At 45.7% G+C, this 18161-nt stretch overlaps 1 protein-coding gene across 4 annotated transcripts in view; it reads left to right on the top strand.

Moving 5' to 3' along the window:
* The window catches only part of SRGAP2 (SLIT-ROBO Rho GTPase activating protein 2), a 96971-nt gene that overhangs the window by 25312 nt on the left and 53498 nt on the right, over positions 1-18161 (top strand). For all 4 annotated transcript variants that reach the window (XM_010144852.1, XM_010144853.1, XM_010144854.1 and 1 more), the window contains exons 2-3: positions 7305-7497; positions 16643-16805. In XM_010144852.1, coding sequence (XP_010143154.1) covers positions 7305-7497; positions 16643-16805 — 356 coding nt within the window. The remainder of the gene's footprint in view (positions 1-7304; positions 7498-16642; positions 16806-18161) is intronic.

Below are 18161 nucleotides of genomic sequence, written 5' to 3'. Positions count from 1 at the left end.
AGAGTGTATTATTTCAGGTTGCTTCATAGTCCCAGAGCGCACCAGCACTCGGGGTGATCATCACTGGAGGCCACAAAGAGTTCACCAGCTCAAACTGTTTTCTGGGTTCTGGATATATGAACCGGGGGGTATGCATTGCTTTCGATTGTGGTAATAGTCTACATGTCAAAATGACTTTTAAATTGTTTATTATATAAATCCATGCTGCGAATCAGTGATAAAATGCAGTTTTCATGCTTGCCCATAGGATTTTACCTAGCACTCGAAGTGGGGATGCATAAGCAAAGGTTTGTCAGGGTTTTTTGGGTGTTTTTTTTTGGCTTGGTGTCGTCTGCGGGAAACATTTAACGGCCTCAGACCATCCTGAACTAGCTGAGAACCTCCCTGCAGGCAGGAGGAGCATTAGCTCCAGCTGCTGGCCTGGAGCTCTGGGATTTTCACTTGTCTGAAATGTATTGATAAACGTCTGTTTGTTTGAGTAAACAGTTGTAGAACCTATAAATATAATATAGCTCAATGTACTTAGCCATGTCACCTCTCTGGGGTTTGGCGTGCACTGTGGATTACAAAGCTGGGGCGCTGCTGGTGCACATGGGAGGAGTTCCCCACGCTCTGCTGTCGGAATTAGGGCAGTGGATCCCTGCATACGGTAATTTAATCTGGATTCTGTTTTTAAACATCCTCCCTGGAAAGTCAACAGCATGGGCTGTGTTTTGATAATACTGAAAGAGACTTTCATGGCTATTTCTTTAGACAAATAAAACCCCAGTCTACATATTTAATTTTAATTCTAGGTGGATTAAATGTCTCGGCAACTTTGTCAACATGTTTAATAGCATAATTCTGAGCATTTGCTTAAAAGCTTTGCAGATCTGAAGCCTTCCTCAGTTTGCAGGCTGCGAATTGCAGATGAGTATGGGTATGGAAAACCAGCTTAGGGGCTTGCTGCCTTCACTGGGGGTCTAGCTGAAGGATGCTTGAAGTGATAACATTTCCCAGCTACCAGTTGTGCTGGAGGCGTTACGCAGTAGTGATAAAGGCAGAAGCGTCGGCCGCCTCCCTCCTTGAAATGACACTTCTGTTGTGCCTTGCAAAGCTGGTAGACCCAAGTAATTAGTGATGCAAATGTATTATGATGTAGGTATGTAAATAAAAGATGAGCGTCCTCAGTTCTTCACAGAGACTGAGACTCGCCTTAATTCCGGCTTTTCATCATGTCTTGCGTCCTCTTCTTTTACTTCAGTAATGCAAAACTTCACGCACTCATCCTGCACCTCAGAACGATTTTATCAATCTGTATTAGAAAGAATTTCAGCTCCTAACGCCTACAGTCCTGTTTATTACTATAAAGGGATTCTTGTCAATGGCTATTATTTCTCAAGTGGGTAAGGAATATCCTGGTTTTAAATGATAATTTACCTTTTCCAGGACATATTGTTTCTGACAGGATTATGAACCGGAACCCGAATCTCCCTCCTGGCTCTGCTCTTAAACAAAAGGCTGCGTTTTCTCCTCTTAGATCATTTTCACTTCAAAGCCGGGCTTTTAGATTACCAGCGAGATCTGTGATGATCAAGAGCTTTCAGCTACCAGCACAGTTTGTTCCATGAAATTTTTGCTGTTAGTATATAAAGGCTTTTCTCGGTCATTAAACCTCACAGCCTAGTCAGGGTTGTTGGGCTGCTGTCTGTCATTTGTCACAGCCCTATTTGTGATCATGTACCAAGAAAGAAATATTGAGGCTGTTTTCATGGAACTGCAAAGTCGTAAATTCTGGATTAAAGCCTTTCTTGGGTATGATGGCAGAGGAAATGCGAACAGTTCTTAGCAATTAGTGATGTGCTGGGAATGTCAAAATCCATAACCCCAAGCATTGTCTAAAACTTACTTAAATATTTAAAAGCTTTTAACTTTTACTCAAAGCTGTAATGTTAGTTGTCTTTAATTTTTGGAAGCTGACTGGAGAGGTAACTTCAACCCAAGCTGTAACCTTAACCCAAACTCTGTCAGGGGGCAGGGGATGCCTGCGCTGCCGCTGCCTCACCCTGATGAGACCCAAGTGAGATGGGGGTTGAGAAACTCGTCACAGACAAGGTGCAAGATCTAAAATTACTGCTCCAATCTTCTGTGCGAGGTGGGGAGTTCGTTCAGCTTGGGCTGCGTTGTCTTTCATAGGCTGCTGCGTAGCCTGGACGAGAAGGTGGTATCAGTGCTGTGCATGCAATGCAATGCTTGGTGTCTACCAGCTGCTCTGGGAACTGCTGCTTCTGTGCTGGGTGGGGGTCCTGACGAGGCAGGGGTAACCGAGCTCCAGGCAAAGGCTTTTAATCTGCTGACTTCCACCTCCCCATTCATGCTTCGGTTCTGTTCTGCTTTGATTTTGACGTACCTCCTGCTTGCGTTGAGCTGACGGGGCCCTAATGTGGGAGGAGGACCACTCCTGTCAGAGTGGCTGTGGGGGACCACGAAGTCAAGGCGAGAGTGTGGATGGGTTTGGAGTTCAGCTCTGCCAGCTGAGCGGATCTGTGTGGGCTTGTGATCTTGTGTGTAATCTGGGCGGGAGCTGGGGATTGGTGGTTCTGTTTTGTTGTCATCCCACTCCTTTCCCAAGCTTGTCATCTTTTTATACAGCATGGCACTGGGGAGAGGGGTGGGACCATCTTGGGAAAGCTGCAGCGCAGATACTGGAGATGGAGCTAGATACTGAGGAGCAGCTTGGGCTGCTTGTGCCTTCCCCTGTACCCCGTGCTGTGCAGGCTGTGATTCACCGAGTTGCTATCCAGTTCGAGCAGTTAGAGCCTATCGCTGGGAGAGCTGAACTCCTGCCTAGGGAGATGATCCTGCCTGGAGCAGGAACGTTGCTCAGTGTGAGAGATGACTGGGCAGGAAGCTCTCCTGACGCTGTTTGTACTTCTAGCTCTGGATGTGACCTGTGGAAGAATGAACAAATTGCTACAGAAATTTATTTCTGCGATTCCAACTTGAGTTTATAGGATGCTTAAGCCTGAAAAAGTCATTTTGGTAAATTCTCTTTCAGGAACTGAATATTGAATGCTGGAGAAGAGCAAGGTATAGCTCCACGTGGAGCGTGTAACTAACTGGGCGTCGTTGTTCTATAATAGTGCAGATTCCTGCAAGGAGCTTTGCAGGAACCCTCTCCTCTTTGGTGTACTCCACTGTTCAGTAGAGATCCATAATTACAGCAGTTTTTAAAACTAAAGATAACCTACTATTAATTTAGTTTACTGGATCCATCCCAAGATTGTAGGGTGAGAGCATTTTGGGACCATGGATTTGTCATGTAACGAGCCACCTAGTCACTCACCGGGTTTAAACTACTGGGCTTTTTCCAGCAGGAACAATCAATTCATTAAGATCATCCAATAGTTTTAAAGATAAGGTATGGTGGTAGCTTAAAATGCCATCTGTCTCCTAACTTGCTTACAATGGGAACTACTGGTGATGACCTTTCCATGGAAGTATTAGATGCACCATCCCTTAAATGCCAGTGTTTTATTCTGAGATTCAGGGATGATTACCTCGTGATAATGCAGTGTTACTTGTACCTATCCATCCAAGATTAAAGAGGGAAACAAAAAAAAAGGCAAATAGATTATAAAGGTTGAGAATGACAAATGTGATTAAAAGACAGAAGGTAGAAGGTCCCTCCTTACCCTTTGAATTCATTAAGAACTAGACATACCTGCTGAGTGCTTCTGGGAGCATTGGAAAGGCGGTAGCAGAAGGGTGAAAGTACAATGATGCAACTGTCTCTCGAACAGCACATTGTCCTTCTGTGACCTCGGTGACTTTATGATCTGGTGATGGAAGGGAATAAACGATTTGTTTCCAAGGGATGGAGAACTTTTCTATTGCTACTAGGGATGTTTTATATTATATAGTTGTCAGCTTGAAATACAATAGCAAGGGTTCTGCAATGCAGGACAAGGCTTAGTTAGTGAGAGAATAACAGTTCCTGGTGTTTAATCCTCATTGTACTACAGACATCTTGACCTTGAGTTACATGTGTTTGTTCACCTTCAGGCACTCGAAGCACTGGCAGCAGTGCTGGTCTTCAGGAGGGTGTTCCTTGTCCTGACTGATCACAGTGGGTGAGATGGCCAAGGTCTATGGGTTTTAGAAAAAGGAAAGGAGGTGGGACATGTTTTGGTGTTTGAAGTGGCTGTTAACCTACCAACCTGTGTAAATGAAGAGATGCAAAGCAGCGTGTTTAGAAGTGGAGTCATGAAAAGGTCCCGTGTAACACAGTGACCTGAGTGTTAGAGCACATGCAGCCCCTGACTCTGCCTGGTATGTTCTTGGGGTGAGGCCGAAAAAAAAAAAAAAATCTTTGCTTGTGTAAGCAATGGGAAAACAAGCAGACACTTCATACTCTAGAAAGCCCAGTAAGCCTCAGGAAATTCCTGCATTCTTGATTTTCTTTTGCGGCAGAGTACTGCATGGTGTGTCTCTGAAAGATGAGCAAGGTTGCCCTGCTGCAGCCCAGCGCCACAGTGGCGATAAGCCGGAGCTGAATAGCGTATTGTTCCCCTGCAGGCAGGCCCGTCAGCTGTCACTGCTCCCCCCAAAAACACTCGGCGTATTTATAAAGAAAAAGTGCTGACAGTGCGTTTTGTGCTGAAGGAAATGGTCACTAAATCTTGCTGCTGTTGAGGAGCAGAGCTGTATGTGAAGTGTCCCACCTTGAAAGCCAAGAGCTTGAGCTTCCGTGTAATTTTATAATTAAGACACGTGCTGTGCCGATGTGGTCTTTAAAAACTGCGGGTTTTTGGAAGCGTTCCTTTGTATTTCTCTGTTTTCTCCTGGAGAAAGTTTCTCACTCAGAAATGTGACTGGCAGAGAACATTGGAGCTTGCCAGGCCGTCACCCTCGTAAAAGACCCATCAGCTGTGGCATAGAGGAGGCTGTGTGGCCACACGCACTGTCGCCCATCTGAGCTGTACCTGTTACTAACAGAGGAGCTGAAAAACACCACTGTGCAGATGGGCAAGCCCTAAATGCACTAATAGATATCTCCTACACAGGGAAGATACTTGCTGTGTTTGAATTCGCTGCCTCCTGCTTTTTCAGCTTAGCAGAAACCGCCAGAGCCGCTCAAGCATTTTCTCTGCGCGGTGCCTTTTCACGGGTGTACGAACTAAGCCACAGCTTATTGGGCAAAGATGCTTCTTTTAATGACTTCTGGAAAGGTCACATAGTCATTTCTATGTTGGGACCATCCCTTTTGTTGAGGAAAGGGTGGAGGAGAAGACAACAAAGCAGGGAGGAGCTTTCCAATACTGGTTGCCTTGAAGGAGTCCTTTCTCAGAGCTGCAGATGAGGGGTAGGTGAGGACTTAGAGTGACACACTGCAGCGAGGAAACATGCTGGTACCATGTGTTTTGGTGCTACTGTTGGTCTAGCTACCTCACCTCCTTTTCTTCGTGAAAGTCATAATTCAAAGCCGGGTAGAATGGGGTTGTCTTGTTCACGTTGCACTGACTAAACCTGTCACTCGTGCGGAGGGTATGCAGTTTTATATTTTCTAAAATTCTCACTCTCAAAAAAAAAAAAACCCCAACCAACTTTGACCACCTTTGCCCACACTGCAGATTTGCCTGTTTGGTTTCGTTCCATGTCATGACCTTGTGGCTGGTATTTTCTCCTCACAGTGAAAGCTACCGAAGCTCCTGGTTAGTACAGCCTTGGAGGAGTGGTAGTGCAAATTAAAGGGTTAATCAAGGTCATCTTCATGCTTGAAAACCCCACAGTTTTGCAGATTTTTTTTTTTTTGCAAGCTTAACTAGAAGCCATATTTGTATACACATATTTTGGGTTTTGGAGTCCCTAAAACAAAGCCTCAGGCTGTTGGCGTTGCACATCCTGGACCCCCTGTTTGTTCCCGTGGGGGACAGCACAGCTTAAGGCAGCTAATGCTCATAGTGGGTGGTGAGAGTACAGTGCCTGGGAGATGTACATCCCAAGGGGATGCTGCTCCTGGGCAAAGGGAGACACACACTGAGCAGACCACGTGGCCCCTATAATTACATATCTCTGGAATTATCAATGAGGTAGCCAATTTAAAAATCGCAATTGGGAAGTGATGCTCACCTGCTGTTGGTTGTGGGTTCAGTGTGTAGGTATACACCACGCCGTGCGTGCTGAAGACCTCAATGTTACTGGTTTTTTTTGCTGTGTTTGGCTTGGCACAACTCATCTCCGAAACCCTTTGGGAAGCGCAGGAATACCAGTCAAGTGATAGCAGGCATCTCTGAAGCTTGAATGCTCAAAGACTTCTAGATGAAAGCATATTTTGTTGGTTTTGTGTTGAGTTGATTGCCTGTATAAAAGCCCAATAACCTCCGTTAGCTGCATCACTGAATATTTCTGCATCTTTAGCCTTAGACTGACACACTTCTCCTCTGATTTCTTGTCCTGTTTGACCATGAGCGAGTCATTTCGCTATTCCATCCCTCAAATTCAGCTCAGTAAGATGAGAAGATGACCCTGGCTTAAAGGGCTAATGTGAGAAGTTTTCGTATTTGTGAAATGTTTGAAAACTGTCTGTAAAATACTGTGTTTGTACAAATAGATATCTTCAGTAACAATTATGCATAACGCTAATATTAACACCCATATCTGTGTGCTTTATGGGTCCTTTAGACATCAATATGCTACTTGCAGGAATTTTAAAACGAAAACCAATCTTCCTGGAGAGCATTCCCTGGTGGGAAGTGCTGTCATGCTGGCTCTCCAAAGGGGTATCTTTATCTGTGTCCACGGCTCACTTTCTAATGAGAGCGGCACAGCGGGAGACTCAGTAACGAACTGAATAATCCAAAACTGGTGCCTATGCGGAGTGCCCCAGTATGTGCAACGTCTTGTTTCTGCAGCCGGAGTGCAGAGGATTCCGATAGGAATTCCCCAAAGCGATTTGCTTAGCTGACGTGGGGGTTTGTAGCATTCAGTCTTTTTTCCAGACTGAGATTCAGTACATTTTTAGGCAGTGACCACTTCTTCTTCATGCCAAAAATGCGCTTGACGCTTGGAATGGATGCGCTTGCCAGCAGCAAAGCTGTGCTGGGAGGTCTGTGCACGGGGTGCAGGTAGTTGGATGGTTTGGTTGCGGCCGAGATGTGATCGCAATGATTTTCTGTCTGTAGATGTAGTTAATCATAATGGAGCTCTGCTGTCGTATTGCTAATGAGGGAACGTATTGTAAACTCTTTGTTTTACTGGAGAATTTTTATGATGTTTTCTCTAATGGGATTTTGTTTAATCTTTAGTGCTTTTATTTGTTACAGAGATCCGTGCCCAATTGGTAGAGCAGCTGAAATGCCTTGACCAGCAGTGTGAGCTTCGGGTCCAGTTACTGCAGGACTTGCAGGATTTCTTCCGCAAGAAGGCAGAGATTGAGATGGATTACTCAAGGAATTTGGAGAAGTTGGCTGAGAGATTCCTGGCTAAAACTAGGAGCACCAAAGACCAGCAATTCAAGTAGAGTATCTGCCTTTTGTTTTTGCCCTTTTCTCCCCTGTAGATGTGGTCGCAAGGATAGGAATGCACGGAGGGCCCGTCAGTGAATGTAGGTACCTGCACTGTGGTGGATGTCAGAATAAGATGTTTCCCAAATCGTGTCAAGCCCAGAACCCTGTTTCTGCTGTTTCTCCATAGCCTGGCTGCTATAGCTTCGTTTCTATAATTCCTGAAGGTCATATGTTGTCCACAGGGAAGGAAATGGTAAGAATCAACATGTCTAAAAGGGAAGGTGGGCAAAGCCATCAGCAGATTTGATGGGCAAAGCCAGGGTTTCCTTCAGCGCCGGTGGCTTTGGTCTGTTTTTTTAAGGGTAACTGATCCTAGTCTGTTTTATGCTGGGATTTGCCACTGCAGCTTTCTGTTTGCAGCATCCTACTCATAGGCAGTGTAGGATTTAGTCGTGTTGTATCTCTGCTACTATCACTTCAAAACAGGAGGGAAATAAGGCCAGTAGTACTTCCAAACAGAGCTGTGAGCTGGGGGATGTGGGCGGGACATCCTAAGCTGATGGGACTCAAAGTGTAAAGATGTTCTTATTGACAGTCAATTGTCTCAGCTGCTTGAGGCATTATTTACAAGTAGATCTGACCGTGCTGCTTTCGTTGTTCCCCACCTAGCTGTTTGGGTGTATTGAATATGTTTTCATGGATTCAAAGCCTTTGGATTTGGTACTGACTCCTGTCTGGAGGAAGGGACACCAGTACTTCTCTCAGGAGAGGACCTGTGGGTGGAGAAGGGGCTGGTGCAGCCATCAGCCCAGTGAGTAGGTGGCCAGCACAGAGCCACGGCTATGGGGCTGCTGTTGCTGATGTCTAGGCAGTGCACAAGCTTGTCCGGTTTTGTTGTCAGGGCAGCAGCTGGGCCAAACACCGAGCAAGAGCAGCTTTGGGATGTGAATCACTTCTGCTTCGTCAGATCGGGCTGAGAGGACCCATCTGGGTCTGCCTCCGCCCAAAGTGTGGTGTCCCTGCTAGCACTGTCTGGGGCGGGCCGATATCTGTGTGTGTGTGGTGTTGCTGTGTTTGGAGGAGCACGGGGCTGTATCAGCTTTCTCCTTCCCCTAGAAGCTCGCGTTGTGGAAGCCATTAAGAAGGCACCATTTTCGTTTCCTTTCTGTACAGCTTTGATGTCATTTGCTGTAGTTCTCATTGACAACACGCCCTGGGCTGCGGTGGGAAAGCAGGAGTCCTGAGCAGAGCTGCTGGACGGGCGGGAGAGGTGTTACTCTGCCTATCTGCAGAGCTCTGATTGTCTTCAGTGATTTTTTTTCTTGCAGATATTCTGTGATATTCTGCACATGCCTTTAAGATGGCACTGAAGAAATGATGTCTCCAACTATAATTTTCCTCTGTGCTCTGTTTGGTCTTTTCCAGTTTATTTTGTTATTATTCCTGGAGAAAACTGAGGTGATTTCTTTTATATTACATGATATGAAACAGCCTATTAAAACCCTTTTAATGTGCTGGGAAAGTTGTGTATTACTCACTTCCTCGTTTGAGCTATAGGGTGAATTTTTAAAGTGAAAGGCTTTACCATAGTTGAATGCTACCTGGTGTCATGCTTCCTGTGAATTAAATATGCTGGCTGTGATACTGCAGGGTTTTGGATTTTATCTATTCTAATGCATTTTCCTCACTGGCCCTTGCCCGTGTTTTTGAGCTGTTTGTACCTGAGGCTTTATAAAGTTGTACCTGGACAAAACTGACCTCAAATATGCCAGTGGTAGCCTGAATTGGACAGCTGGTTTTACCAGCATGCAAAAATTTCACTTGAATTCCTGAATTAAATGTCTGTGCTATTCTGGTCAAGTCCAGAGCATTGCCCGAAATACTCTGAATCCTGTTACTGGGCATCCCTTTCGCCTCACTCGGCAGAGCTCAGGCTGCTCGGGCTCCTGATTTCACTTGCATCAGCAGCAGATCGCTCCTGGCAGAAAAGCTTCTTGCTCTTGGAATGTGTTACCCCCACAAGGTGTGAGTCCCAAATGTACAAGTGGAATAAGGAAAAAAAATAACTCTTAGCTCTAAGGCTGCTCGGTCTGAGGGCAGCAGTGGCACAGGGTGGTAGAGCTGTCTGTCCTGGGTAGCTCCATTTATGATTTGTCCAGATGTTGCTGTCTGCTGGCTGTAGCACTCAGAAATGTGTCGGAATACCGCGGGGATCAGTAACGAAGCAATTCCAATGATAATTACCTATCCCCAACACTGCTCTCTCTGAATGCAGCAGAGGAACTTGGCTGGTATCTGGGCTGTAGCTGCTGAAGCTGTAATCTCATTGGAAAGCCCCCAGAAGACCATTCGATCAAAGCCCTGCATCAGCGCTCCCCTCCCACGGAGCCTGGTGTTACACGCTATGGGCTGTGCCCGGGCGGGTGGCTCCTCTGTAATTGCCTGGCTGTGACCCTATAAATACCCAATAATGGCATGTCTTTTGGTAAGGTGATAATTATGTCGGAAGGTACCGTATCATTCAGTGACTGCTCACCATGTCACTGCTGTTTTTAGATCTCCTACCACGCTGTCAAGGAGGAAATCGGTCAGGCAATAACCCTGTAATTTGCATGTGCTTTCATACTCGATGGCCATTATGGAATTGCCAAGTGGCTCCAAGTGCCTTCATTTCAGGGAATGCTGTCAAGGGCAGGAGGCTCCAGTCTGACCCCTGAAATTGGATTGTGTGGCTTCCTCCACCACCCATGTTCAAGCATGAAAGAAGGAGCAATGTGAGGTGCAGTTTTCAAACAAACGCATTGCATGGGGTGTATTTTCCGGAGATGTGGCTGTGTCTGGCTGATCAGGAAGCCACGTTTTCTGTACAGGTTTGGAAGTGTAGGTGGTTTGGTCTTGACAGTAAACTATGTGTAGCTGGGGATGGGCTTAGAGAGAGCCTGCACGTTGGCTGGTTAAAAGCTAGCTACACTGGAGCATCTGAAAATGATCTGCAGAGGTAGGTGTATGTTATTTTATGTCTTCAAAGAAGGGGAACAGGTTGGTTTAGCCAAGGTGATAACAGTTGGGTATATCCCAGGTTCTACTTGCTTTTAACTACTGTACCATGGCTGTTAGACCTTACTTTGCTGGTTCTCTTTTAAAAAGTTTTTTTTTTTCAATTAGAACAGACTATTAAAGACAATAGGCATCTAAAATGTGTATGTTTGGTAAAGCTTCTTCAGTACCCGTCAGTAAATAGCCCTGCACAAGATGTGAGGGCTGGAGGACAAAACATGTGCTTCACAGCCCAAGTACTATAACCCCAGTTGTTCTAAGAGCTCGTTGGTCACAAGTTTGGAATAGTCATCACTCTTCAAAGATCTGCCTGGTGAAAGGTCTCTTGCATAGCAGTTAAAGCGGTGTCCAGCTCAGGAGGGGTCTGTGCTGGGTCTCGGGGGTCCCTGCAGGCAGCAGCTCTGTGGGTGGGTCTGGCTCCATCCTCAGAGGAAGGCTTTCTCCCACCACAGCGAAACCTTTGTCTCTAGACTTCAGGTCTCCTATTGCATGTGATTTTGTGCTAAAGGCATTTGGCTATTGAAATCATCAGTTAACAACATAAAAACTGTGACAAATCTTGAGTGATTCCTTTCAAGGAAGAAAATGGGGAAAAAAGGAGAAAAAAAAAAAGAAAAAAGGAGAGAGAATGCTATTTCAAGGCCATATTTTAAATCAAGATAATTTTTGGAAGTGGAATACTGAGTAGTGATTGTCAGCTGGAGAGCTGAACGTCCAGGATATCCCAGCATGAAATTCAGATGGCTTTCTGGCAGCCTTTGCCTTGAAGTAGAAGATGCAGAGTAAGTCTGGCAACCTTCAGGCTGAGCACTTGTAAACAACAGATGTTCATAACTGGAATCTTTTGGAAGAGAAGGGCAGGGAGCAGCGTGTAGGTCCGCGCTTGTAACGCTCAAATTTCGCAGTTAGCACAGAGCTGTGTCAGGAAGATCGAAGGGGAAACCAAACCTTGATTTGAATGAGCAGCTTGCAGAGACGTTCAGCTTTAGTTTCCTTAAGTGAAATGGTTTCTTTGAAGGGGAGATGGTACAGGCTGAGACAGAGGCATTGACAAAAGCTTTTAGGTCGTGTTACATTGCTGTTGTTCTTGTTTTGATTGATAAATATTGTCATAGACTGTTTGGAGCTGTGATTCTTTCTGATGTCATGAGCATCTTTTTATGCACCTTTCAAATAACATTTGGAAGATTTTTTCAGCATGAAGCATTCATTTATTCAGTGACCTCATTGAATGCGGAGAGCTGGGGATACCCAGGCAGCGAAAATGGATATAAAGCCCCAGGGGGGCTCTCTGTGGTATTTTTCATCCTATCAGTGGTCTCATCCTATCAGTGTGCCTCACTGTGGAGGACAGAGTTCAGACAGGTTTGGAGAAGTGTGAACAGAAACAATTACATCTCTGCGGTAACTCTTGGTCCAGCTCTAGCTCTAGTGGTTTGCAGGCTGGGCTTGACCATTGCATGGCTCTGCCTGTAACCTTTTCATCTCTCCTGTCACCTCGAATCTGATTTGGGCAGGTGGGTCAGGTGAGCTGGGCAGGAGGTCAGAACTGCAGAGCGTGCAGCCTGTAGAGCTCTGGGACCAGAGCCCGCGGGTCACTGGGGGGGACGGGAAGGGTCCCGTGTGCACGTTACTCCAGAGAGTGGGACACAGATCAGCCGCTCACGTCCCAGGCTCTGGACCTCTCCTTCAGGAGCTACCAGCCCTGGCAATGTCTGTTGTGCACCTCTAGGAAACAGATCCCCAACATTTTTGGGGGGCTGGGAGGTGGAACAGGAAACTTAAGATTTTGTATGTCCCACCAGGAGACTTGCTGTAAAATCCTCAGTCGAGAGGAGGGATGGCTGGAGATCTGTTCTGTTCACGTGGATGATGTGACGTGCCAGTGCTAATTTACACGTTTCTCTCTTCCTATTTAGTAATATTTTCATTCTCATCTGACTCATTCCTTCTTCTGATGGAAACGCAATATTCCCGGTTTGTGAGTGTAGTTTTTTTGTAGTCCTGGGTTTTTTTTTTTCATCTAGTCATGGGAAGGAGGTTGTTCCAGATAAATTTTCTGCTGTTGCTCTGACTGGGGTTACCTTGCAATGCTCAACTGAGTGTTGCTGGCCTTCGTCATGCTCTCCTCTTGCCTTAAAGAAGCAGATAGCTCTTGGATTGTCTGTGAGTTCCTTGTATGAATGAGTAATTTAATTAAGACGTTTCGCATACTTGGGACTCAATCTTCCCTTCTGATCTTTTCAGAGCAACTGAAACCTTTGAAGTGGAAGTTACACAGGACCCGATCAAGATAACACCCGTGAAACCACAGAGCTTCATACTTTGTGGTTCCTTAAAAATCTGTGCACAACTTCCTCTTCCTGCTCCCAAACAGCCCTGATTGCTGTGATCTGGTGTAATTTAGTCTAACCTAAATAAACTCTCCAGATTCACTATCATCACACCATCTTTAATTGAGTATAAATAATGCTTGAAATGAGGCTGGATCTTGGCATCTTCCTCCTCCTCCTCCTCTCCTTGTGGGGGAAGTTGGAGTCCAACAGTTGCCGTGAATGGGAAATGGCCAGCGCTTTGGGAAAGTTCATATCCAGGTCGTAAAGTTTCGGGTTGATCTCATCAGTTTTACTTCTGAAGGGCGAATGCTGACTCCAGTCGTTCAGCAGAATCTGCGGCAACGGAGCTCGCTCTCGATTACAGCCAGTGGTCACTGCTGCGCATTTCTCTTCCCTTTTTCATCCCTCCTCTGTGGTGACATGAAACTGGAAGCAGATTCTATTTGCCAGCTCCTTCGAGAACTGAAATGGTTAATGAAAATCACAATTTGCGTCGCTGCCATCTGCTCGTGGTTACGATGGAAGAGGGTCTGTTGTAAACAGTTGGATAACTTCTGCTCAGTGTTGGGAAAACTGTCGCCATGTTCCACCCCAGAAAATGCTGCGTTCCTGGAGGAGCTTTAACAGTTAATGTGTGTGTGGTTTTAAAGGCTATGGGGAAGGTTTGAGGCAAGTAGCCACCTCTTTCTTTTTCTCTTTCAGTTCTGTCTTAAGGCCTGCCTTTATCTGCCTTGTGCCAGTGCTAGGAAGGTTGTCACTAGCAAATAATGAAGTTTTTGTCTCATTTCCTGTACATATCTTGCCAGGAGCACTGAACCTGTACAAAAGCAAAGCAGACCATGTCAACAAGGGACTGCAGGGGTTAGTGAAGCCAAGAGACACCAAGAAATTCAAGGGAATTTAAAGGAAATATCTTGAAGCGCAGACCTGTGGTTGCACGAGGCTGAGCTCTGGGTGCAACGCTCACTGCGCAGACCCCAAGGTGACAATCCCGCCGGCGGACTGGAAGCGTGTGGGGTTGTGGTGGTTTTTGTTGCAGGATGGTTCTTCATCTCACACCACACAGAGTGTATCAACATCCCATCTGGCACTAGTAAACACCGGCAGTTTTACTCGCCGTGCTTTTCACAGGCCCTTGGTATTTGGGCTATGTGCTGCCTTCGAATAGCTGCAGGTGTTGTGTTACGGCAGCCTGGACAGCTGGGAATTGGCCAGTTAACTACTGCACCTCTTCTGGTTCCCATTTGGTGCTTGAGTTTGCTCTGGAAAGCAAGGCGCTCATACCTCGCTGCTCTCTGGTCCCTGGCACGTGTTCTTGTCTGTAGTCATAACCCTCGGTCCTTGTTCCTCACAGCAATTCCAAGCTCCTGATACCTCGGTGGGGACATCCAGGAAGAGCCGGGTGCTCGTGGTGGAGTCGTTAGCAAATAATGAGGTGGAGAATGTGGTGGGAGATTTAAGGGTGAAGCCCTTCACTGAGGTTTTGGGTTGGCAGTTCATGCAGTGAATGGTCCGATGCCTGGGAAGGCGGGTCAGCAGCCTGCACACAGCTGGGCTTCTGGCTGCTTGGAGGAGACCTGCTGCTGCCCTGGTGTTAGGAGGAGAATGAAGCAGCAAAGTGATGAAGCAGTAACAGACTGATAAGGGTTTTGAGATGGAATTTCAAACAACTAGAACAAGATCAGCTGGGGGAGAGGCTGAGATTTTTGTTCCTAAGCTTCATTCACAATCTTTTTGCAGTAGTTGATTGATTTCCACTTGTTGTAGCTCTTCCAGCTTTAGAGGTCGAATGCTAAATCAGTGTGTGAAGTATTTTTATACTAGTGGTGTAAAGGAGCAAACCAACCAGCTTTTAACCTCTTTTAACGCTGTCCTTCATCAGCTTCTCTTTACAACCACCCACAGTTCTATCTTACTTAGTTTGCTTCCTGCCTCCTACCTGAGCCGCAGTTGGTCTGTTGGTAGAGATGGGGGGGACACCTCCATCCCAGCCCTGCTCCTTTTTCTGGAAATGCTTTTCCTCCTCCTGCTTTCTCTTTAGCAGAAGAAAACTGGCTGTTGTTTCTGGTCTCACCTAAATAAAAAAAAAACAAACCTAACCTGTGTATTACCTTCTCTTGCGGTGGCAGCTTCCGCCTCCCTTTCAGTGGGAGTCAGAGCAGGCGGTTCCTCATCTGCGCGTGTGCCCTTCGATGGCTGGCTGCAGCCTGGCCAGGACACCTACGGTCACAATTCCACTAGCCAGGTCTCACAGTTCCTAATGAGCCCTCTGGCATATTAACAAAACAAACAGTGTGCTGCACACACTGACAGCAGATCGGGGGCAGCTATTTGATTTATGTCGCTTAACATCTGGCAGCTTCAACCTTGTTCAGTTCTGCATTTTGATCGTTCCATCTGGTTTTGCACATCAGCAATATCTGCAATACAGGATTCTAGAGTATAAAGGAAAATACTGTCTCTAAATGAAGTCTGTGCCTTCTCACATTTTATTTTTTTTTTTTACTCAAAAGACCAGAAGAACCAAAAGCCCAGAATCCTTTTCACACCCCCTCCCACCACACACACGCTCTCCAAACCTTGAAGCAGTCCAGCTCACGAGCTGCAGTCCCTTCCTGAGCTTTTCATTTCTTTAAGAAAAAGAAACTTAAGCATCAAGATCAGCTGTTCTGAAACTATTCCTTTGTATCTAAAATTATCCATATTGCACTACCCGTCCAACCGTCGATGTCAGGAGGAGAGTGATGAAGCTGCCGTGGCTTAATTTCCACAGTGTCAGGCATCTCCTGCAGCAGAGATCACTGTCCTTTTAAGTGCAGCACATTCTCTTTTTCAGTGGAGATTAAACTACATTTCTTTCAAGAGGAAAGAAACCTGCTTCAGTTGCCTACAATAATCAGGAGCAGCTTTGGCTTTCCACAGGCTTTCTCTCCTCTAAATAGATGCTGTTGTACTGTAAAGAACCCTCGAACAGGTCTAGAGAGAAGTGAATGCTGTAGGTACGACTACTCCTGGATCTGCCAGTCCAGACACTGCTGCAGGACTTCTGCTTTCATCTAGTGCGAAATGGTGCCTTTGGAAATTACTTGCTGCCTTCAGCAGATGAAATATTGTTCCAAGTAAACAGAGGTTCCTCTCCCCTTTTGCCCTTTGTGTGGCTTCTTTGCAGGGTGCAAAGCGAATCAGCTTTAATAAGGTGGAGGAAGTTCAAAGATGAGAAAACAATGTGTGGTGTGAATGTGGCTGTCTCTTTTGCTCAGGACAGATACAGATGCTTGCACAGGAATGTTTTTGTATGTGAAGCATAGCATCTTCATGGGAAACAAAATGTTATTTAGCTAACTGGGTGCTTGAAATCTTTTCATTGTGCTTAAGTCACCAATGCCTGAGACAGCGCTGTGAAACCTATTGTCAGCCGCTGGAGCCATCGCTCTCCCTCGGGCACTGTCATTTATGCTCAAAATCCTGGATTCCAAAGAAAAAATTAAAGCCTACATTTGGCATACTGCAGCTTGCATTTGCCTGGTGTTGGGGGACAAAAGCCCATGGCCATGTGAGTGTAGTGGTGTAATTGAGGGTGTTTTCTGTATATGCTGTAACCATTTGATAGCCTTCCTCTGCCCTCCTCTCCCTCAGCAAATCCACACGCCCCATAGCTGGGTTTCTCATGTGTATAGATACAGAACATCACGAACAGAACCATGTTGTCCACTTCAGATGAAGTCCTACCCAATTCTTGTTTCTGTTTTGTGTCCTTTATAGGAAGGATCAGAATGTGCTCTCACCAGTCAATTGCTGGAACCTGCTGCTAAATCAAGTGAAGCGGGAGAGCAGAGATCACACCACCCTAAGTGACATCTATCTCAACAACATCATCCCGCGCTTTGTCCAGGTCAGCGAAGATTCCGGGCGCCTGTTCAAGAAGGTAACCGAGTGCTACAACACTTGTATTTTTATTTGGCCCTCTGAAGTACAAACTTTTGACTGTTACTTCTGGTGGACCAGTTTTTTGTTGACTGGGCCTTACACGTGGAGCCTTCTTCCTCCTTGTGGCTAACTCCGCCTGATTTACCTTTGACGTCTTTAGTAATTTTCTTCTTCCAGTATTTTAGGCTTTCCCCAAAAGCTATTTCTTTCTATCTCTGCATTGCTTGAATTATCAGGTTTTTTAGCTGATGGAGGAGCCTATAGAATGCTGTCCCTGCAGACGGCTAGGAAATGAACCGTGCTCCTATTGCGTGTGACACCTCATGTCAAGATGCGCTTGAAGGAGCCGCGTCTCACGGGTGTTAGCTGGAGAGCAGGATGCATTGCTCTTTTACAGCAGGTATCGAGTGTGTTGGCAACTGATTTCTGTAGGAGACTAAGCGCGAGTGCACTGGTGTGTTCCTTGTCCTCTGCGTATTTGAGCTGTTAACAGGTAGCAACAGCGTGTGAAAAAGATACTTAAGTATTACATTCTGTTTCTGTTTTACTCTTTTTTTTTTTTTTTTTTTTTTTTGGGCCTTTCTCAACCAAAGGGGGAACCTTACTTAAGTATTACATTCTGTTTCTGTTTTCCTTTTTTTTTTTTTTTTTTTTTTGAGGCACTGCTCAAGCAGAGGAGGAACCTTCTCTTTTTCAAGTAACATCACACTAAGGCCTTTTTGACCTTTTAAAACTTTCTGGTAATTACATTAGGGTTGATTAGATACTTACACGGGATTATTGAGTGGCAGTTACTCTTCAATTCCTCTAATCCTTCCAAAGGAGAAGTAATCTCCCTGCTGAGTTTCAACAAGGTGCCTGAGAAAATGCCTTGCCATGGAAACTGGTACCATCCCAGTTTGGCTGGAAACTAGCATCTTAATTCTCAGCCCTTGTATAGGCAGGAGTTTGCCCCATTTTGTTATATTTTGGACATCAAGACTTGAAGAAAAACAAACTGATCACCAACAACATACCCCTGTGGTGTCTTTCTTGCAGACCGAGCACAAACTCCATCTTAATTTGTGCAAACAAAAGACGCTTGTTACTAAACTCCAACTACTTGTTACCTGAGCGCTTGCCAGGCATACTGAACTGGCTGAAGGCCAGAACAGGTATTAAATGACTATTCCACTTGTGCTGGTGGTTAAAAACAAAAATTGCAGCCTGTCTTCTCTGGAGTGCCGGGCTGTTGAAGACGATAGCAGCGGGTAAACAGAGAAATTTGGCTGAACTCGGATCTGTTGCTACTTGTGCTTTTTCACTGGAAGCGCTTACCCTCCTGAGCTGTGAGAAAGAGCAGGAATCGGTACAA

This window comes from Buceros rhinoceros, unplaced genomic scaffold, assembly GCF_000710305.1.
Source record: "Buceros rhinoceros silvestris isolate BGI_N320 unplaced genomic scaffold, ASM71030v1 scaffold2701, whole genome shotgun sequence".
In the NCBI taxonomy this organism is placed as follows: domain Eukaryota; kingdom Metazoa; phylum Chordata; class Aves; order Bucerotiformes; family Bucerotidae; genus Buceros; species Buceros rhinoceros.
The sequence above is the reverse complement of the archived record's forward strand: the minus strand, read 5'-3'. Positions and strand labels throughout refer to the sequence as shown.